At 42.9% G+C, this 22,791-nt stretch overlaps 1 protein-coding gene across 1 annotated transcript in view; it reads left to right on the top strand.

The window, feature by feature from the left end:
* The window catches only part of dchs1b (dachsous cadherin-related 1b), an 81,775-nt gene extending 59,973 nt beyond the window's left edge, over positions 1–21,802 (top strand). The window contains exons 5-29 of the mRNA XM_069720810.1: positions 52–240; positions 1,991–2,222; positions 2,614–2,850; positions 3,686–4,747; positions 4,968–5,155; positions 5,630–5,726; positions 5,864–6,021; positions 8,086–8,526; positions 9,007–9,302; positions 9,472–9,587; positions 11,778–12,017; positions 12,450–12,575; positions 12,692–12,901; positions 13,331–13,587; positions 13,684–13,890; positions 14,039–14,435; positions 14,560–14,673; positions 14,806–15,017; positions 15,122–15,273; positions 15,418–15,548; positions 15,693–15,979; positions 16,661–16,802; positions 16,947–17,118; positions 17,202–17,611; positions 17,721–21,802. Coding sequence (XP_069576911.1) covers positions 52–240; positions 1,991–2,222; positions 2,614–2,850; positions 3,686–4,747; positions 4,968–5,155; positions 5,630–5,726; positions 5,864–6,021; positions 8,086–8,526; positions 9,007–9,302; positions 9,472–9,587; positions 11,778–12,017; positions 12,450–12,575; positions 12,692–12,901; positions 13,331–13,587; positions 13,684–13,890; positions 14,039–14,435; positions 14,560–14,673; positions 14,806–15,017; positions 15,122–15,273; positions 15,418–15,548; positions 15,693–15,979; positions 16,661–16,802; positions 16,947–17,118; positions 17,202–17,611; positions 17,721–19,768 — 8,121 coding nt within the window. The 3' untranslated portion in view covers positions 19,769–21,802. The remainder of the gene's footprint in view (positions 1–51; positions 241–1,990; positions 2,223–2,613; positions 2,851–3,685; positions 4,748–4,967; positions 5,156–5,629; positions 5,727–5,863; positions 6,022–8,085; positions 8,527–9,006; positions 9,303–9,471; positions 9,588–11,777; positions 12,018–12,449; positions 12,576–12,691; positions 12,902–13,330; positions 13,588–13,683; positions 13,891–14,038; positions 14,436–14,559; positions 14,674–14,805; positions 15,018–15,121; positions 15,274–15,417; positions 15,549–15,692; positions 15,980–16,660; positions 16,803–16,946; positions 17,119–17,201; positions 17,612–17,720) is intronic.
* The last annotated feature ends 989 nt before the right edge of the window (positions 21,803–22,791 follow it).

Below are 22,791 nucleotides of genomic sequence, written 5' to 3'. Positions count from 1 at the left end.
TTGGGCACCGGTGGACCGTCCACGTCTTAACTCATGTTTCTTTTCCCTCAGGTGTCAGCCACAGATGAGGACCGGGGTTCCTTTGGCGCTATAGCCTACACCCTGGGGTCGGGCTCCGGAGGCACAGTGCCAACTCACTTTACCATTGACAAGGAGACTGGCCAGCTTTGCACCAGCACAGCACTGGACAGGGATGAGGGATTGGACAAGTTTGACCTGACTGTCACTGCAACAGATGGAGTAAGAACACATTTACCCCAAACTATAAGAGATACAGTGATTAATAGTTGTAATAACCTTTAAATTTGATCAGACAAATCTTCAAAGGATTACCTTGATATTTTCGCAAATACAGTTATTAGCTTTCTTGCAGAGTTACAGCCGATAAGAGAATCAATACCTCTTTAATGTCTGTATGATAAATATTAAGCACTGCAGATTAGTACAGGTTAGCACAAAGACTAAAAACATGGGAAAACATCTCACAAAGGCACAAACCTAACTATTGAAAACCACAATGTGTCATCTTTATTTTATATATTGTAATGTTTGTAAGTGAGCTTTAAAGATTATCTTTACAGATGTTGTTACTTTCAGAGAAAGTAATGCTGGCTGTTTCGCCTGTTTCCATTCTTTGTGCTAAGCTGAGCAACCAGATGCTGGCAGTTGCTTCATAAATTACTACTATTATGTAAGTGCCGGGCGATATCACACCGAGTGGCATCGTTCTTCTCATGTAACTCTTGACAACAAAAGCAAATAGGCGTATTTTGTAAAATGTTGAACTAATGCTTTAATGCTTTACATTTTTTTGCAATTAAAGCCTTAATAATTATAAGTGAAATAGACTTCTGAAGAGACCAAAAAGTCAAAGTAGACCAAAGTCACAGCAGTAGTTCTGTAGCTGGAGGAGGAATATTTTAACTGATTTGTGTTGCTTCACGACCAAATACATTGCCTGCCGCATATTTAATACTCCTCCTGATCAAAGCCTCATGCTGACAGCAAATTAAAGATGTGTACAGCTACACTCAAATAAATCTGATCAAAGTGACGGTCACATGTTTTAAGAAGACAGCATCCTATCCCTCACACTGTGTCATCAAAATTCAAGGCGAACCGCAACAGCATGGCAAAGCAATCAGAGGATAACAGAGGAAATGCAGGGAGGGACTAAATAAGTAGGAAAACAGATCCATTTAAACAGCCTATTTAAAAAAACTGTTTACTATACATTTAAGTTAATGTGATGCCTTACTTCACCACATTTACACATTTTGTTCTAGGATCATTTAAAGTATCAATTAATCACAATGGATGCACCTAAAAAGTCATGTAAACTCTAAATAAGGTGCAATAAAGCATTCATTCCCTTCTGTGTGGTTGGGTTACGTAAAGAAATAGATACCCAGCCATTGTTAAAATGTGTTATTATTACTCATCGTGTTGGTAGCGTTCCCTGCAGATTCCCAGCTCGATCCAGATGGTGTCTGTTCCCTTTGTCTCCACTATCCCTGCTTTTAATGGTCTCGTAAAACTAAGCCCGCAGATACAGTGTAATGAATGCAAACTCCTCTCCTCGCTGACAAATGCACACAGTGCTTGATTGGCTCCATATTTCAGAGATCTTCAACAGAGAACTTTCTGTGTTCCCTTACAACAGCTCATCTTTACAGTGTGACATAAATCTATTGTCAGAGTTTAATAACATAAAACGTCATGGACTGTCACTTTTTACCAAAGGACCGAAAACAAATTGAATGTTGTCTTCAGGGATATACTGCAGAAAAGGACAGAGGACAGGACTGAAGTGAAACAGCTATTCTTATAATTTAGCATCTATTTATCTCAATAGACTAGTTAGCATTTGTCTATTATATGATTACAGCACTGGTACCCAACCATGCTTACTCAGCTGACATTATATTTGATGCAGAAAATCTTCAATAAAATGTAATATAAACCAAAAGTTTCCATAATTTTTTTACAGGGTGGTCTGAGCTCAGTAGCCAGTGTGAGGGTCTATGTGGTGGACATCAATGACAACCGGCCCTCCTTTTATCCAGTCCTGTACACAGTCAGTCTCAGTACCCATAGTGCCCCAGGAACCTCTGTTGTCAAGGTAACAGCCAATGACCCAGACGCAGGAGATAACGGCAGGGTGACCTACCGTACAGTACCCGGAGGAGGCTCCACGTTCTTTACGCTCAACAAGGACACAGGTTTGTGTGTGTGTGTGTGTGTGTGTGTGTGTGTGTGTGTGTGTGTGTGTGTGTGTGTGTGTGTGTGTGTGTGTGTGTGTGTGTGTGTGTGTGTGTGTGTGTGTGTGTGTGTGTGTGTGTGTGTGTGTGTGTGTGTTATTATAGCATACAGAAGCACGTGTATATGCCACGGACTGTATGATAATGATAACAGTATATCAACTGTATACTGTTTTTGATTTTTTTGTTTTGTTTTGTTCAGTCTGTGACAATTGTTTATACTAAAAAAAAAAAGTCTTTACTGCCCTTTTAAAGCAGTATTAATGTGTCTTTTTTGGCGTGTTTATAAACCAAAGAATATACAGAAATGTGTCTTCTCCATTTATGTTTTTCCCTTTGTATTCCTTTGCAGGTGTGATTTCTCTCTCCCGCTCGCTCCATGGCAAAGCCAACACGGTAATCTCCATGGTGATATCGGCCGAAGATGGCGGCGGTCTAATGGCACCAGTCAATGCCAAAGTGAACGTGAGCGTGGTGGGAGGCTCAGTGGCGTCTCCAGTCTTTGAACAGGCGCAGTATTTTTTCACTGTGTCCGAGGACGTCCTGAGGGGGACGGCAGTGGGAGTGGTCCGCGCTGCTACTAAGACAGGTGAGAACATATTTCCTCTTTATTGTATCTGTATATCTGTTCTGTCTTTTGGTACTTCAGGCTTCTTTTTTTTTTTTAACATTCACCAATAGAAACCTGATTTATGGGATTTACCTGTTTCCATCTTTCTGACAAGCGCCAGGATAGAATTGCACTGATGGGCTGAGAGTGCATGATGTCTTACAAATACTCTACAAGAGAATACACTCCATTAAGAAATCATATCCATCAAACAGCGTGGGCTTTACTGGGGATTAATTTCACTGCATACAGACTTGTATTTTTCCTTCACTATTAATGATTTGGATGTGGCCGAAACTCTTGAGTGGTGAATCACAATGATCAGTCGTATAGTGGACAGATGCACACAAATGAATCAAGTGAATCAAGACCCTCACCCACTATGAAGTCATCCAACCCTCCATTAACACTTAGATGAGATATAAGCTGAAGTACACACATCACACCCTTTTTTTCTAAAGGTATATATAGATCTGTAATGTGCTGGGTATGTGTTCAATTATCTAAACGGTAGAGTGTAATCAGCAGTCATATACAGTATATGTATATTCTTTCAGCCCTGTTTTAGTTGGGAAACTGTTAGTTAAATGTTTCAAATACTTTCTGCTTTTATCTTTTGAAAAGTTACTATTTTCTGTTTTAAATTATAGTAAGTTGAATGCCAAGTACTCTGAAGACGTCACCTTTGGCTCATGCTGTCTGGCATGCTGTCTTCATTATTTCTTGACATATTGTAGCCCTAATCCTTTTGTGATTGTCTTTTTTTCTATCCTTTCTCTCTGTTTTTTGATTTCCCTCTCTGTCTTCTTTTCAGGTGCCTCTAAGGGTATCTTCTACTCCATCTCTTCTGGAGATCCTGATGGTTACTTCACAGTGGACAGCGCCTCTGGCACCATTCGCACAGCCCTTCCTCTGGACCACGAGACCTGCTCCAGTCTTGACCTGGAGATCCAGGCACGCTCCGGCTCCCCTCCAGCGTATGGAACCAGCCGCGTACGCATTACCATCTCAGACATCAATGACAACGCCCCCACCTTCCTCCCCTCCTCATCAGAGTCCCTGCTTTTACCTGAGATCACCAAAATGGGAGCTGTTATCTACCGTATTCAGGCCACTGACAAAGACTCTGGTCATAACGGTCAACTAAGTTTCGACCTCATCTCCGCTGGGGCTGCAGGCAGCAGCGGACAGAGGACGTTTGGTGTGGACCGTGGCAGTGGGGAGGTGCGTCTGATTGGGAGCCTGTCATATGAAAGTGTCCCACGCTATGACCTTCAGGTGGTTGCCAAGGATGGCGGAGTGCCTCAGCTTAGCTCCACCTTCACCCTTGTGGTCCACATCCAAGCACATGACGCACAAGGCCCCAACTTTGACACCCTGACCTATCGCGTGGAGCTTCGGGAAAACACACCTCTCAACACACGTTTCCTCCAGGTCCGAGCACTCAACAGAGAGGCCTCTGGGAATGGTGCAAGCTCCTCTTCATCATCTTCCTCCTCCTCTATTTCCTACCGCCTCAGGCCTGATGGTGATGCTGCAGGTTTTGGCATCATGCCAGATAGTGGTTGGCTGTTTGTTCGGAGCTCTCTGGACCGAGAGGTCAAAGACATGTACCTACTAACCGTCCTCGCCACGTCCGGCCCAGGAGGGGCGGGGAGGACCGGCAGCGCCGCTGTCAGGGTGACAGTGACTGACGAGAACGACAATTCCCCACGACTGAGCCAGGAGAGGGTGTTCCTGGCTGTCAGAGAGAACCTGCTGGCCGGAACAGGCTTTGGCAGGGTGTCTGCGACGGACAGAGATGCAGGACTAAATGCTCGACTCACCTACAGGCTGCTGCACACTGACAGGCACTTTCAGATCAACTCTCAAACAGGTGAAAATAAACACCATAACCGTTGTATTGTATTTGAATTTAAAAGGAGTAATGCTACACTTTAAACACTTGCACTGGAAGAAATGTTGTTACTTAATAAGCAGCAATATTAGCACCATAATTTCCCTTGAGTTATTACTGATTTGGTCTTAGTCAATTATAATTTAATCAACAAACATGGTAATTACTTCCCTCCCTTTGTGCTCTGCTCTTGCTTTAGGTGAAATCAGCACCCGCCTTGCTCTGGACAGAGAGCAACAGTCTAGCTATCAGCTCGTTGTGGTTGTGCAGGACGGGGGTACGCCTCCTCGCAGTGCGACTGGTACCGCTCATATCACAGTGCTGGATGAAAATGACCACGCCCCCAGTTTCACTCATGCCAGGCCTGACAGGGAGCTGCTGCTTCAGGTAAGAACTAAGGCAGATCAGAGATGAAATCAGCTGCATTGGGAAGTAAATATTATGTATCAGTGAATATAATTTAGCTGGTTTCAGTTTGATCTCTGTTCATGTTCGGGTGTCATTAGTGGGGTGTAACTTTAACCCGCAGAGGGATGCTATCCCACAAAATTGTTATCCCAGCTTGACAGAAGCAATATGTTTCATTACCTTCATTTCCAGTTGACTAACCTTACTGTGAATGCTTTCCTCATTAAATATTGGCAAAATAAGGAACAGTTTCTTAAAGTTATTTTCACTTTTGAAAGATGATTGGTCTAATCAAATTATATCTGACCAACAATTACTTAATATCAAAACAACTGTAGTGCGGGAAAAAAAAGACAACATCAGAGACAGGAATAAAGAATTTACTGTATGGTATGCTGGAGAAAGTCGTTAATATTAATATATGTACATGATAATAATGATTAATTATTGTAGGTGATGGAGGGGCTTCTATCTGGGACCGTCTTGGGGACAGTCACAGCTAAAGACCCAGACGAGGGAGAGAATGGCACCATATTCTACTCTTTATCAGGTGAGTCTCATAAATCTTCTTAAATCTGCTTATTTAAACATTGATTTGCCTGCCATTCAGTCCATGTAATCATACACTGACTTACTATTTCATCGACTTTTCCTAACCTTGAGCTGTTCTCCATTGCATCCATTAAGGCTCCAGAGCAGAGCGTTTCTCCCTCAACCCGAACAGTGGTGAGCTTAGAACCACGTCCCCTCTAAGATGGGCGGAGCGAGCCGAGTACGCCTTCACTGTAACTGCTGCTGACCTCGGCACACCAGGCCTCAGCTCCACTTGCCAGCTCCAGATACAGGTAAACACAATCTGTACACTTATATATCCTCATCCATCCTCCACCTACATGTACAAATGCCTGCACATTTGTTGTATCAAAATATTTGTAAGGCATCTGGCGACTGGAAATGAAGGCCAGTCTGGTGACCAAACCTAAAACTGTCACATCTGCACATTACCTCTGTCCTTTTGCATTACTTACTGTGAGTAATTTCCTCAGTCTGCGCACAGAGTGAGCAGTATAACTGTCAAAAGAATTGGAAACGGAGCTGAATCTGAGAAGGAGAGAAACTGAACCTGTGCCTTTATAAACAAAAGCATCGATCCAATCTAGTGTGTGTTTCCTGATCCAAGAGTCAGTGGAGTAACCAAAACCCATGGTGAGAAACCCTGGGCTGAACTTTCTGTAGGAGGGTCAATCCTGCATATCAACATACAATATCAGGAATTTTACAGCAGGAAAAGAAATATCTGCCACCGAGGCAATTAGCCAGAGAAGGGTGGTGGTTTGCTTTGACTGTGGGGCTTCGAGCTGTGTGTTTTTGTGTGATGTGATTTCAGAAAGGAAAAGGATGTTAATTACAGTGGGAGTGCTTGCCTTAGATTTCGCCTGTGCGCTGCTTGTGTGACACTGAGATTAGACAGAGGGAAAACAGGCACCTTGGAATCAAATGCTCCCAGATGAGATTTGACGAGAGCCAGCTGCATCAAATCACACAGAGAGAAGGGGAACGCACCACTGTACGGTAGCAGTACACACACACCAACACACACAGACACACTGCAACTTAATAACACATTCAAACACTTGCATGAGGTAACATTTCCAGATAATGATTTTGAGATAACATTTTACATATCTGTGGGTAGAGTCAGACACAGGGATATTGTTGTACACTACAGGTACAACAGTACACATGCTAGCCTGCTCATAGGCAAAAAGCATTAGGGGTACAAAAAAAAAGTACAAACAGTACAGTTTTTCACAGTAATTGAAATTGCTGTGATGTATGACTTTAAAAAAATACTTTCTCTACTTACACTCCTGTCACCCTATGTGTAAATATTTGCAGCCTAAACAAACCACAAACTTCAATTTAATACATTTTTATTGCATTATTCCTTGTTGCAACACTACAATAAAACACAGAAGAAAACGTAGAACATAGTTCTATTTTCTACCTTTAAAAAAACATTCTCAAAAGGAGTTAGAAACAGGTGTCCCTTAGACATGTGGTTTGTTATGCATTTTAGCTGAAAAAATGTACACACCTGTGCACATTATTCACAGCACCTCTAGGTTTCATCATTTCGTGCTCAATAAAGAGTCCTAAAAATGCAATTCATTGCAACTGATCTCGGTAATGAAAGCGAGGGCTGGTGTGTATATGGATTTTTTTTATTTTTTTTATGATGAAACCAGAGCTAGTTCAAATCTGCTTATGTTTGCTGTCTTCAGAGCTCTTTGATCTGTGTCAGACCCTGAAGCTGTTCAAAGTGTCAAAGCCCCCCCTGGCATGTATTTGTTTCCCTTCAGACCAGACTGTGGCATATGGAGGCTGCTTACTGCTCTGCATTATTTGAACTGGAATATTTACAGTTTTCCTTTCACTGTCATAACCTTCATTATTTTGTCACAGGTGACAAACCCTGACTCTCATGTTGAAGCCAGAATGCCGATGTGTAAAGATATTTACTGGAGGGATTACACTAAATGTCTTCATGCACACTGAGAATGCTTTTGAGGGTTATTATAGTAATAACAGCAAAACAGAAACAGACTACAGCCCAAGGCTATGTTTAGGGATGGGTTGGGGTGAGAGCCAGATAGCTGCTCTGTCTGCAGATTATCAAAAGAAATCTGCAACATACAAAGAACAGCTCTTTATGCCTTTCTCCTACACGTTAGTGAAATAATACAAGTTTTCACAGTTTGTTTCACTCTATTTTGGGACAGAGCCACAGATGATTACAGAAAAGAATTTCACTGTGATTGGGATCTCAATCACTGTTGTTAGAGGCTGAAAGCTACGACAAATACTCCGGAAATGTGTCTACTTGACCCAAGTTTCCTTTCCCTTAGGTTCTCAGCTCCTCCAGGTCCATCCCCAAGCCCAACATTCTCTCTATGACCCTGAACATAGTCGAAGGGGCTGCTCCGGGCTCCATCATTGGTTCAGTCCGCCCACTTGACCAGCATGAATCTGCTGTATTGGAAGGCCAGGTGACCTACCTGGTCGTGGGGGGTACAGACCGCGATGGGACTTTCATGGTGGACCGTTTAAAGGGCGATGTGTACCTGGTACGCGAGCTGGACTACGAGAAGGGGTCGAGGTACACGCTGCACATCGAGGTGTCTGACTTCTCCCAGGCATTTCCCAGCAGCCACCTGGTGAAACTGGATATCAACGTACAGGACAGCAATGACCACGCCCCCCAATTCACAGAGGACCCTGTTACTATTGTGATACCAGAGAATATAGAGCCAGGGGCTTCCATATATACGTTCCAGGCTGTGGATCAGGTGGGAAAGTGATGTTATTCTCTACTAAACAGAGTTATAATGTTAAACAGTCCCTGATACTTGTAGTCATTGTATAAAATGGATATACTTACAACCAACCATACATTTGAGTTATGTTTGGTCACTTATGTTATTTTCATCAATTATAATGATCATTTTCTGTTGAATATTTGTTAATCCTTAAATATCAGAAAAGCCCACTACATCATGCCAGAGCTGAAGGTCACATGTTTGGACTGTTATGTGTTTGACCACCAGTTAAATGTTGAATTTATAACACAGAAATGAAGCAGATGAGAAGCTGAATCAGAAAAATTCAGAAGGTTTAATGTAAAGATTAGTTGTTAATCAAAATTGTTGAAGATACTTGTGGATTGAGTAATCATAAACATTTAACATTTTAATCAAATCATTTACCTAGATTGAAAGGCATTAAAAATCCCTTTCTGTCTAATTCATTTGCCCTCTATTTATTTTTAGGATGGCAGTGGACCCAACAGTGAGCTACGTTACTCCATCGAGCACCACTGGCCCGACACCCCTGACCTCCTGACCCTCGATCCTTCCAACGGAGTCCTGTCCCTTGGCCAGAAGTTAGATCGTGAGTCCACACCCTCCCTCTACCTTGTGGTGCGAGCCACAGACCAGGCAGAGGATCTTTCTCAGAGGCGCTGGGGATCAGTCACTGCTCGGGTGTTTGTGACAGACGAAAATGACAATGCTCCGGTCTTCAGCTCTCCGTCTGCGGTCAGCGTCATGGAGGATCAACCTGTAGGGTGAGTGTCACGTAGGTTAGTCTGTCGACTGTAGTCTGTAGTCATCGGACCACAAAGAAGAGGAACCTGTTAAAATGATAATCTAGTTAATTGGCTTTCATGGCCTCAAGCCTTAAAATTGCTGACATATCTATTATAATATAACATTTGTTTGTGTCTTTATTAACAGGTTTGTGATTTTGTACGTGATGGCTCGAGATGAAGATGAAGGAGAAAATGGCAGAGTATCATACAAAATCCAGGCAGGCAACAGTGCTGGTCGCTTCAGTCTGAACCCCAACACTGGTAAGCTTATGTCAAGGGTGAGACAGACCATCTAAAAATATCATAATGTTAAAATAATATATAAGGACACAGAGAATTCCCCATAAATATCCAATTTACACTCCATCAAGGGATGATTGAAGTAAAATTCGCCACATAATTTGTTTACAGTTCTCCTTTGAATTATTTAACACAGCAGGGCCAGTATGTGGCTTTTTTCCATGATTGATACATAATCCCTATCCCATCCCACTGAAGCCATCTGGGTGAACAAAACTTTCCAGAAGATCATACTTATGCACTGAAATTCTGCGTCTAAAGGATCTTAACTGCTAAAACACTCATAACCCTCATAGCCTTCTTTACTAGAGGACATTTCAATGCCTTAAAGCAATATTTCACTGGAATATAAAGGTTTGGAGTTCTTTTCTTCACGGATTTGTTCATGGGAGCAGATCTTCATTTGGGCCGGGGTCGTGGACCGCCCTTGTTATCTTATATATGCCCATGTGTAATCTCTTTATCGTTGGAGCTGGGTGGTGTAGGCATGCCCAGCTTTGGCTAGAATGGGATTAAGAACCATAAAACAGACACTTAATGCAGCTTCCAGATGGAAGAAAGTCTTTACGTCATTACTGTCAAGTGTCTGGTATATTAACAGGGGTTGATTTCACTTCTGGTTTGTCTCTGAGACTGTGTGGCGTGAAGCTTTTGGTTTATAATAGCTGTAATAGCAGATTAGCATGTATCGCGAAGACGTTTACCAAACTGCCTGGTGCATATTGGGGGTAATCATTAGTAGTGATTACTGCTTATAAATTATATGTCTGCTCTGCCAACTTTCTGTTATTGCACATTACAGTTGCATTACTGCTTTTTATGAACCACTTGAAAGCTAATGTTTCCTCTAAGTCCCTTCATTTATTCTCAGGTATCTTGAAAAGTAGATTTACATTTTATTAACTGCCTAATATATTCTGTCCCTGCTTGGTTGGAGCATAATTTAAGCATATAAGTCTAATAAGTTAAATTATCACATCCTACATACCTTTCTTAAGGTGGAACTTCAAATCAAATTATCTGCCAGTCATGTACATTTTATTGTACACATTTTTTTGTAGTTCATTTTGGCATATGATGATAAAGGCTTGCAGCAGGAACTTTATCACATGGCTGAACCTGTATCTGTAAAACTGAGTTGACTCAAGGGCACGGTGAAATAGTACAGTAAATGCTTTGCATGTGTCTGCTTTTAGCTGAAACAGTGGAACTAGCGAGACCTCACAGAAACATCAGAGCCCCAGCCTCACAAAACAGGCAACACACGATGTATGTTTGGCATGCAGTGGCATTTATAAATTATACATGTCTCTTAGGCACTGCATGCCAGCCAAATCTGCACACACACACACACACACACACACACACACACACACACACACACACACACACACACACACACACACACACACACACACACACACACACACACACACATATTTCATATTTCCTCTCACTTTGGCTGATCCTCCATGTAGTCGGGGTGACGACAGGGCTGTGGGATGTAGAAGTAAAAGGTAGGAGAGTAAATGAAGCCAGAGTCTGTGCAGTGGAGGTCCCGTTCACAGACCCTCGGTGAACTAGCATTATTTACATAAGATACACATATACACATACCAGATAATGCCTTACAGATTTAAAGGCAAACAGATACTGTGGTGTTGCACGGAGAAAGGGGAAAAAACAATAACCATAAGCTAAGTTGATTTGAGATGGCAACGATACAGCTCCACGCAGTAGTGTGGCTTCTGTGTGTGTTTGACTGCGTGCCTGCTTTATAATCATACATGCGGAGTAATATAGCACTGCAGCACACAGATCTAAAGTGAAATGTTCAGATTGCCAGAATTGAATAACTGGTACAAAGTAACTGTGGTCTTACTGTGGAAAATCTCATAAAGCAAAGCTGTACGGGTTTTTGTTTTTACTATTCCTTCAGGCATACAAATACTGCCTCTCTCAGGTACAGCAAATTACAAGTTCACAAAACTCATCTAAACACACACTTAGACGCAAAAACACAGAGACACACAGTTAAAGACCAACAAAATCCAAATCACAATATACAAGGTTTTAAGTGACGCAATCTGGGAACGTTTTTTTAAAAGTTCTTATTCGCTGATCACTGATTTTGTTTTCTCTCTCTTGTAGGCTCGCTCTCAATCCTCAAAGCCTTAGACCGGGAGGAACAAGAAGTGTTCAATCTGACTATTATAGCAGAGGATCATGGGATACCTCAGCTCTCCACTTCTCAGGTGCTGTGTGTGCATGTGATTGACGTAAATGACGAAGCTCCAGTTTTCCAGCGGGCAGAGTTTGAGACCCAGGTGATGGAAAACCAAGGACCAGGCACCACAGTACTGACAGTAACTGCCACTGACCGGGACCTAGGTTGGTTTAAGTATTTTATTTCAATATACAGTATAGAATAAGTACAGCCAGTGAGCAGAACAGGATACATGTCAAGATATGAAAGCATAAATAGAAGAAAAGTTATAAATAGGAAGAATGGGTAAAAAGGTAGAGCTGAGCAGTCAGAAGGCTGTGGAACCAAACAATAGAGAGACATGAAGGCTTTGAGAAACCAAAGCTCTTTAAACGAAACCACAAGCACATGCTAATGAAAATGTGTGGTTACAGTCATCGTCCAGAGGCTTGTATTTCTGGAGCTTTCATTCGGATTTGCTACCGGCACCATGCTGCTTTGGGTTCATTAATATCCCTGCCTTATTACATTTAATGTAGCCTCTTTGCTTTTTTGCCAAGTTCATAATGTGGCCCGTCTTTTATTTGTATTTGTGTCTGTTTTGTGTTTCAATGCAGGCTCTAATGGTCATATAACATATGGAGGTGTGACAGAGGAAGGCTTCATCATCAACCCTGTGACGGGAGTCATCACCACCACAAAGGAGCTGGACGCAGAGCTGCAGGATCACTACACACTCACTGGTAATAAAATACGCATTGTCTTATGCAACTTGTTGTACATTAACACTCACTTCTCCAGTAAAATTTTGTATATGATTCAACACTTTATCAGCTTAATAACTTCCATCTCTTACCAGTGTATGCCAGGGATGGAGGGCTGCCTCCAAATTTTGCCAAGGCTGTCGTCCGTGTGGAAGTGCAGGATGTGAATGACAACGCTCCGGTCTTTGCAAAGTCATGGTATGGCCTCGACGTGCCGGAGAACCAGGCCCCTGTAGAGCTTTGCTTCCTCAAGGCCACAGACCCGGACTCAGGTCCTGGTGGAGAACTGAAGTACAGAATCTCTGGTGAGAAACCCAAGTATTTTATTAGACTGGTTTTAAAGAGTGATTTAGCTCACCACAATTGCTATAATTGCTTTTTGGGGGTGTGTATTTCAAAATTTACAATATCCTGCAATAAACATTGAATTTTTGTCATTTTTGTTGTTTATGAGGCTGAAAAAGATCAAGTACAAATTTAAAGATTCGTGACAGATTACTGCAATTGACTCCTGGAAACATTTTAGTTTATATCTAAGTTTGTACTGATAGTGTACAGAATTGAGTCTTACCTAATAGTAGTGATGGAGTAGGAGTATTGCTTTTAACTGATTGTCTTGTGTAAATATAGTATACTGGACCACCACAGTTGACACAGATTTCTTGACTTCTCTTAACACTTGATTCACAGAAAATGCTTGAAAGATAAAAATGTTCTCATTTTTCTCCCTGTAGCGGGCAACCCTGACGGAGATTTTCATATCCACGCCAGCACAGGAGCCTTGTCTACCTCACGTGGGCTTGACAGGGAGGCAAAGGCAGAATATATTCTGGAAGTGGTGGCCACGGACCAAGGCAGCCCTGCTCTCAGCGCCACCGTCACAGTGGAAGTCAAAGTGCTTGATGTCAATGACAACAGCCCTGTCTTTACCAAAAGTAGCTACTCGGTGGAAATGTCAGAGGATGCTGCAGAGGGATCCCTAGTTCTGGAGGTAAGTATAAATGGAATTTAAGGTGATCCACAAAATACATACACGCTTTTTTCAAACATCCCACCAACATCGATCCTGTTTTTTGTCTATTTCCAGGTGTCAGCCACAGATGTTGATGATGACCTCAATGGGAAGGTTTTATATTTCCTCAGCCGAGAGGCACAGGGAGCGTTCACTGTGGATGAGAACACTGGTCGTATCACCACATCCGCCCCTCTGGACCGGGAAAAATGGGCGTCATACAGCTTACAGGTGTTTGCTGTTGACCTTTCACCTGCTGCACCCAGGAACATCTCTGCTCAGGTAAATATGTGGTTCGGTGTCGAGGGTGTTCAGTTGATTAATTGCCTTGAATTTACAACTTGTGTGTTAAATTTAGGATTATTTTTGTTATTCTGATTATTTGAACAATAGATTTTTTCATTTGACCCACATGACCTCCACCTTACAGGTGACAGTCACCATCCTAGACGTCAACGACAACACTCCCTTCTTCATCCAAGATCCGTTGGTCATCGAAGTGTCCAGCAGGCGTTCGCAGCGGGTTTTAGCCGCCATGAAGGCTGAGGACAAGGACTTTGGAGCCAATGGTTCTGTGTTTTACCGTTTTGCCACCCCAGTGAAGGGCTTCAGCATCAACTCCCTGACTGGGGAGATCCAGGCCACTGAGCCACTGGGAGATCTGACCCAGGCTCAACGGACCCTGATCGTGGAGGCCATGGACCAAGGCAGCCCAGCTCAGTCTGCACAGGGGGTGGTGGTGATTTACGTGAAAGAGGTGGAGTACAGCGGCATTCGTTTCTCGAGGAATGCTAGAGACGTCAGCATACAGGAGAATGCATCAAAAGGTTGGGACTATTGGAAATTAGAGGAATTGCATCAGTTATTTAGTTCCTGTGTATCATTTGTCAATTCAATTTCTCTGCTGTCACAGCTCTGGAATATTTTCTCTGCTCTGATTCAAAAATTCAGGCACAGCTGTAGCGCAGGCTCAGGCTCAACATCCAGATGGCACACGTAAAGGTATCAGCTATAGTCTCTTCAGCGGGAACAGAAAGCAAGCCTTCAGCATCAGCTCCTTATCAGGTGAAACTCACATTGCAAATGTTTCCTAAAGTAACACTTCCTATATGAATTCAGATTGGTAATTACAACGTAGATCTAGATCTGAAAAAGCTGCATACACAAAAATAGAATGAGAATCTATATGTCCTACAGGTGAAATCTTGGTGCAGAGCTCAAAGGGACTCGACTTTGAAGACACCCCGAGACTTCGTCTTGTCGTGAAGGCTGAAACAGTGTCCTCCACATCCTTCATGGCTATTAACTTGATCCTGCAGGATATCAATGACAACCTTCCTCGCTTCCAGCTGCAGAACTATGTGGCCTACATGAAAGAAGCACAAGGATATGAAATGCCAATCATACAGGTGCCTACAAATATAAAAATGATAACAGTCGACTGGAATTTATATCTGCTCAGAGTAAAAATACATTCCTATCCTTTTTTTGCCTCTCCTCCACCTTTTCCCAGGTTGTTGCTGAGGATGTGGATCAGGGCCAAAATGGTCAGGTGACCTACTCCATCCAGTCATCCAGCATGAGTGGCCTGTTCAAGATCGACCCTGTGACAGGAAGCATTACCACAGCAGCCATCATGGACCGTGAGATTTTCACCCAGACCAAGTGAGTATAAAACAATCCTGTTTCCTAAAATATGTTCCTCGCATTTTTTTTAACAAGGATTGTTATCCTTTTATGTTCTTTCTATGATCACAACATAAAAAAAAAACTGCAAATGTGCTCAGAAGATTTTCTGTCCACTTTCAGGCTCGTAGTTACAGCAACTGATAGAGGAAGCCCACGATTGGCTGGTTCAGCCACACTGACAGTGATCATTGTTGACCAGAATGACAACAGTCCCACTATTCCCTTGCCCCAAGAAGTCCGCATCCCAGAGAGTAAGTGTTTTAATTTAACTATATGGTTATGTGTTTCAAGTATGGCAATATATACTAAGGTAACTGTTGCTGGGCATCACAGCAGTGCAGTATAGAACACTGAATGCAACTAACAGCCTTTTGTTCAATTTCTTTTTCTGTCAGATACCTTGATAGGAACAGAGATCACTCTTGTGACCGGTAATGACGTCGACTCCAGTCCTGCCCTCTCCTACTCTTTGCAGCTGGACCCAACAGCTTTGGGCAAGTTTGGGATTCACCGCTACAGTGGAGGGGTGTCACTCACTGCCGCTCTAGACTTCGAGGAGAAGACGTGGTACACCCTGACCGTCAGAGCCACAGACAGCCAGCACCAAACTGAGGCTAACATTACAATATTGGTGGAGGATATTAATGACAATGCACCTGCATTCACCCATGATCTCTATCAGGTATGATAGCCTATACAATAAATCAGGACAATATTATTTTATTTTAACACATGTACATTTATTCTAGAAATCATACATGCACCTTAAAAGACCTTTATTGTCATCCCTAGTACTTGTTTGTTTGTTTACTTTGTTTTAATGTACACTATAAATACAGTATAGAAAAAAGTCTTAAACTTCCAATGAATACACGAGAGGAAATACACAGAATGTTTGTTTAAATTTCTGATGTATTCACAACTAATTAAGTTTGAAGGCAAAATAAATTTACTTAAGAAATAGTTTCTTTATACCAGACTACTTTAAAATGGCACTCGTAGCCATGACACACACTGTAAAAAACACACACACATATACATTCCCAACTTACACACAGTGGGGGTGATAAAAGTTAGCTGCCTAATATTGACTGAGGAAAGATTGTAGAGATGAGCTTGTATAATATTTACTACTATGTCTCAGGAAATGACCTCAGCATTAGCTCACACTTAGGAAAAGCAGGAACTACAATATACAATGCAATTTCCCCCTCTGTGAGCGTGGTGCCTGGTGACCTCCTCATAAGGTTCAGAACTTTGTCACAGTATTTATTTGTTCAGTTAATAGTGTATTCGTTTTTTTGGGGGGAGGGGTTTTGTCCTGATGCTCAAATGTTGTTATAAATCTTTTTTTTCACTCCAGATTACTCTGCCTGAGCACACACCACCAGGAAGTTCAGTTATCACAGTAACAGCAACTGACAGGGACTCTGGAGAGAATGGAAAGATCACCTACAGAGTGATGTCATCAACCCAAGAGGGCTTCCACATCGATCCCAACAATGGTACACAACCTTGGCTTCTTTACGATATATTTTAGCTCACGGCATCTGTTTCCAGTTTTAATTGAAAGTAAGAGCTGAATAAATTTTGAAAGGAACGTTTTCAGCTCAATGACTGAATCCATCTCATTGTCTTTTGCATACCAGGAACCCTGTTTATTAATCACAGAGTTGAGTTTGACCCTGAACGTCCGTCAGTCAGTATTGTCATCGAAGCGCGTGATGGAGGCTCGCCTTCACTCTCCTCGCTAACCACAGTCCAGGTTCAAATCTCTGACATCAATGACAATGCTCCTGTGTTTCATCAGTCAGAGTACAGGTCAGTCTACATTCATTAATATTTGAATGTATCCTGGTGTAACCTCAACAGCTGTCTTCACATATGTAATGTTCTTTTTGCAGGGCTACAGTTTCTGAGGACACCATCCCAGGGTCAACAGTTCTGACTTTTGAGGCCTTTGACAGCGACCTATCACGAGAAAACTGTGGCTTCGACTTTGCTATCGCCGACGGGAATGAAGGAAATGCCTTCCAGATCGAGAGCAGCGTGCGGTACCTGGAGGGACGGGGATTTCAGACAGTTGGGACCCTATTGTTGGCTGAGGGGCTTGACTTTGAAACCAAGCCACTTTACAACCTCATTGTGGTGGTGTCAGACCGTGGTGTGCCCCAGAGGAGCTCCAGTGTTGCTGCAGTAATAACCATTGGTGATGTGAATGATAATCCTCCAGTGTTCAGCAGAGCAGAATATACTGTGTCACTGAGCGAGGGAGCTGCTGCTGGGACTGAGATCATACGACTGACTGCTACAGGTGGGCAAATCTTCCGTCTCGATCCAGTTGTCTGTAATTTTCCCTTCCTTTCCTACTGTTCCTTTCTTACTTTTGTCACCTAATTGTACTCTGTTGTCTTTTTTTCCAGACCCAGACTCAACTCCCAATGGTGAAGTCCAGTATACTATCAGCTCTGGTGATGAAGTGAACTTATTCACGATGGACCAGTGGACTGGAGCCTTGCGGCTTCAGCAAGCACTTGATCGTGAGCACCAGTCCACACACATCGTCATTGTTCAAGCCACAGATGGACGGGGTCACTTCGCGCTAGCTCCAGTCATTGTTGAGGTCAAAGATGTAAATGACAATCATCCCTTTTTCCCTGTGGAAGTCCTCACAGCCAGTATCAGGGAAAACCAACCTGCAAACTCTGCTGTGACTGTCCTACACGCCATAGACCATGACACAGGGTTTTTTGGTCAGCTCAAGTATTACATGGTGGAGCGGTCCGGGGCAGGAAAAGACAGCTTTGCCGTGGACCAGAATTCCGGAGAAATCCGAAGCAAAACTCCTTTTGACTTTGAGAAGGTCAACTCCTTTAATTTTGTAGCATTGGCAGTAGATTCAGGAAACCATTCAGCCACTGTGACCATCCAGGTGTTTGTCACAGGTGAGGATGAGTATGACCCACTCTTCACATCCTCTGAGTTTTCCCTTGAAGTCCCAGAGGGAGCCAAGAAAGGCCAGAGCATCGGCCAGGTGCAAGCAAATGATGAGGATGGAGGGGTGGATGGTATTGTTCTCTATTCTCTTACTGCCAGCTCTCCATATTTTGACGTAAACAAAACCACTGGGGTGATTTTCCTCAAGTTGGACAGCTCCGGCAGCAGTAGTAGCAGTGGCTCAGGCCGGGCTAAACGGGAAACCAGATTGATGAATGTGGACGTGAGAGCTCACAGTCCTCTAGATACATCTCGCACTACTACAGCACAGGTCTCCATTGATGTCACAAACACCAACTTTGGCCTGGTCACCGACGTCAACATCCTTCTTATCAGCATAATTGCTGTGTCTCTTGGTTTTATCATATTGCTTGTGGTCATGGCCGTGGTGGTGTTCTTGGTCAAGTCACGAAGGAGGAAGAAAGCTCAAGATACAGGAAACAGAACTGTTGCCTCGGGAACTGCCTTGAAGAAACTGGACGATTGCAACTCAGGACCAGGAGGAGAAAGAATCTACCACCAGGCCTTGCCAGGCTATGCTGGAGATCAGGGTGGGGCTGGTGGAGGTCCCTACACTAGAGGGGGCTCTTTGGATCCCTCTCACTCCAGCGGGAGAGGATCAGCTGAGGCAGCAGAGGATGATGAGATCAGGATGATAAATGAGTATCCCCGTGTCGCCTCCATCACCTCGTCCATGCAGGAGCACATCTCGGCCAGGGGACCAGACTCTGGAATCCAACAGGACGCTGACCAGCTGTCTGATATCTCTTGTGAGCCTGCAGCTTTGGAGGGCAGCACCTGGTTCAAAGGAAAGAAACTGGGAGGCAGTCTTACTGGGACCTTGCTCTCTGGCCAGCTCCCCGTCTACAGGGACGAGGGAGGTGGCTACCTGGGAGTTGGCCGTGGTCTCAACATTTCCCTCCCCAAGGATTACCCCTTCCCTGAGGATGGTAAACCTTTGGTGGATGGTTCCCTCACAGCTATCGTTGCCAGTGATGAGGAGCTTCGTGGAAGCTATAACTGGGATTACTTACTCAACTGGTGCCCTCAGTTTCAACCTCTCGCTAATGTCTTCACAGAAATTGCTAGGCTGAAAGATGAAACTGCTCAACAGAGTCAGAACCCTCGCCAACCTTTCCAGCCCAAGCCCAAAATGGATCCCAAACCCAGAATTGACCCTCCACCACTCATCACATCAGTGGCCCACCCAGGGGCCATGTCAGTTCCCCCCAAAGTCCCTGTGATTGGTCGGACATTCCCTCACTTGGCCTCACTCCGTAGATCCCCTATCAGCCATGAGGGATCCATTTCATCAGCAGCAATGTCGCCAAGCTTCTCCCCATCTCTTTCCCCTTTGGCAGCTCGATCTCCAGCTGTTTCTCCATTTGGAGTCAACCAAGGGCCCTCAGCATCCATGATCAGCACCAGGGAGCCCTCACTAGACCAGAGTCCTGATCACGAGATGAGAATATGATTGAAAAATTACAAAACTGTTGAAGGACAAACCTTAAGACAAACAACCTGAACAAAGCATGATGGACCATACCATTGGGTCTCCTTTTTCATGGAACAAAAGAGAGCGAGAGGGTGTCAGTTGTACTGTCATAGCTTCATCATAAGAATGAAGGTTTCACAAATGCCCAGATAGAGACATTTGTTCCAAGTGTCTGACCATGTGATTTTTGGCGATAAAACACACCCTCAAAAACATACTTAACCTTCTCCTGGTAGAATATTTGGATTAGAACTTCTGTTGGTCAGCAGCGTTGCAGGAATACACAGAAGTGGAACAAGTGCCTGGTCTGACAGTACCAGCCTACACTTCCATTTTCACAGTGACGCAGGTCTCCATGAACTGATCAGTGCCAAGAGATAAACTGACCTCTTCACGGGAATGTGCACTTACCTTGCCCTGCAGTCAGAGATCCCTTAGTGTGTAGATAGATAAGTGTGTAGTTTTCCTGTTACCTCGCTGGCTGGCCAGAGAGCAAAGGACCTTGTCCCTCTCTTTGTGTCTGTGGACATTTTTACACTCTAGTATTAAACTCATCTAATGGCTGCTTTTGAAATGGCCTCTGGACATGTTTGTGATTCCCATGGGCAGACAGACATTGTGTGTTCACAAAGACACTGATTCATTGACTTGTCAATGCATCACACAGTGGAAGAGCAATGGAGATTTTTCTTTTTCTCACCAATTTTGATGACACTTCATTTGATTTTACTTTTATTTTTATATTTTTATATGAATTTATGATTTCAGATCCATTATTCCACATTGAGAGGTTTTTGTTTTTGTTCATTTGCATATATGTATATTTGTATGTATGCAGGCTATGTTATGTAATGTATGTGTCTCCCTAGATTTGTAGAGACTCTTGTGACAGTTCTGATGTGAGTGGGAGGGAGACTTGTGTGTTTTTAGCCTTATTTATATGAAAAAATGACTTTCTGCCACAGTTTGACAATAGGAAACCAAACACAGCTCACTGTGTAGTTACCTTAAGGTTGGTTTTTTTTCTTTTTTCTTTTTTTTTTGTCAAATTGTTGATCATCCCAAATCCAAACCAGTAACTGGATGAAAGTCTGTGATCAATCTAAATTCCTGCTTCTCCAGCAGTTCAGCACTCTGTTGTGGTGTGCACTTATGCACAACAGCACATTCCCTTTGTTATTCAGGGCAACTCAATTTGCTGATCACCTCTGTGTCTTTGAAAGAAAGTGCTTCCTGAAGTCAGTTACATCTGTCATTAACTTAACTGCATTTTACTGTGAAGTTGTTCATCTCAGCAGATGGAACTAACATGCAATGACCAGATCCTCATTGGAAAGTGGCAAAACTTGGAGACATGTAGCACATGAGCCAGACAACTGGGGAGCAGAAGCCTGAATGCATGAGCCCTGATGAATGTACAAGGATTTAGCAACCAGTGCAGTATTTATGTCCCGTGTTAACTCTCCGATTTGTGCATTTTATTTCTGTGATTCATACATCAGCGACATGATGAGGTGATTTCAAGTTCCATATGTTTAACTCATCTGCACCTTCTTTCTTTTCCCTCTTTGTTCAGATTCAGTTTTGGCAATCTGTTAGTGCAGTAAGAGCCAAAAGGCTTTAAGAGTGTCCTTGTCTTTCTTCCATGTGTATTTATCATTGTGGCCTGTTTTTAATCCTTTTTGGGTAATTGCAGTGATTGGATGTCCTCTTATTTTCAAGAAATGGCTTCTACCTCTGTTCTGTGTTCAACATAACCCCACAAATCGCCTCATGCATGACTGGCACTGGTTCAGCTAAAAGTTACTCATGCCGTGAGCCGAGCTCCAGCACAACATACTCTGGACTCATTTTCATGCTTTCTCAGAAACATTCTGTGTCGGACAACCTTTATTTGGAGTTCAGTTGGAGAAGACTGCCATGCAGTGACTGATCAGTGTAGCAATGGCGGAAAAAAGGAGCTGTACATGTATTTAAGCAAATAATAAATTCCTACTGATCTCTTTTGACAAACTGGAGTCAGACTTCGTGTTTTTCAGAATTAAAATCAAGATTTAAAGAGAGAGACTGAGAAGCAGTTAAAGTTGAACAGTGTTCCAGTTATCTGAAGAGTATGAGTTATATTCAGTCATTTATGAGAAGGCTGTTATTAAAGGCAGGGGCAGTCTAGGCTTTGGGAAGAATCACAACCTGAAGATGAAACTGAACAGTATCCCTACATCTTTTATAGGTTGATACATTGTATATATAGTTCATTTATAAATCCAAGTGAAGATTTTAATGAGGGAGGATGCTGGAAACATCTTGCACCCATGTAATTTTTTATCACAAGTTACAGCATCACACAACTTAATGCTAACCGTAGTGTCATAGAAACCTTAACTCTAGTCAAGTTCCACTCAGTTCCTCCAGCTCATAGAAAGGCATATGATGTTGATAAAGCTGAATAATTACTAAATGTTTATTTCATATGGAGCATAGACATGTTTACAAAGCTGCTGGAGATTTCTGCCTCATTTGGTCATCACACACAGTCGTGCAGTGTTTCTCTGTTATTGTTGTGTACAGAAGGAGCTGGACATGGATTCTGACAAGGTGCAAGAGAAAGAGACAGAGACAGAATCTCCTGTAGCGTAAGTGAGAAATGCAAGACATCTTCGAAAAGAGAGGTGATGATGAATTTCACAAATGTTACAATTTTAGTCAGCTAAGGATCCATTGTACAAGTCAGAAGGATGATAACACATGAACATATTCAATCTACAGTATATAGCACAGACAACTGAACCTCATCTGGATTATTTACAATAAAAACACATTACCTAAACTATAGTCTCTCCTGCAAAAAACAAAAACAAAAGAAAACCCCTTGCTGCCCTGGCTTACATGTTCACCTCCACACACAGCTGTGTTTACAGCCTGCTCTCCCAAGACCACTTTTGCAGCCTACTCCTTCACTAACCCCACGCAACTTCAAATAATCACAACCACACACACACACC

Source organism: Brachyistius frenatus, unplaced genomic scaffold (genome assembly GCF_029030835.1).
Source record: "Brachyistius frenatus isolate BFR_SWC_R1_liver_20210118 unplaced genomic scaffold, ASM2903083v1 Contig_5, whole genome shotgun sequence".
Taxonomy (NCBI): Eukaryota; Metazoa; Chordata; class Actinopteri; family Embiotocidae; genus Brachyistius; species Brachyistius frenatus.
Note: the sequence above shows the minus strand (reverse complement) of the source record. Positions and strands in the feature narration are given on the sequence as shown.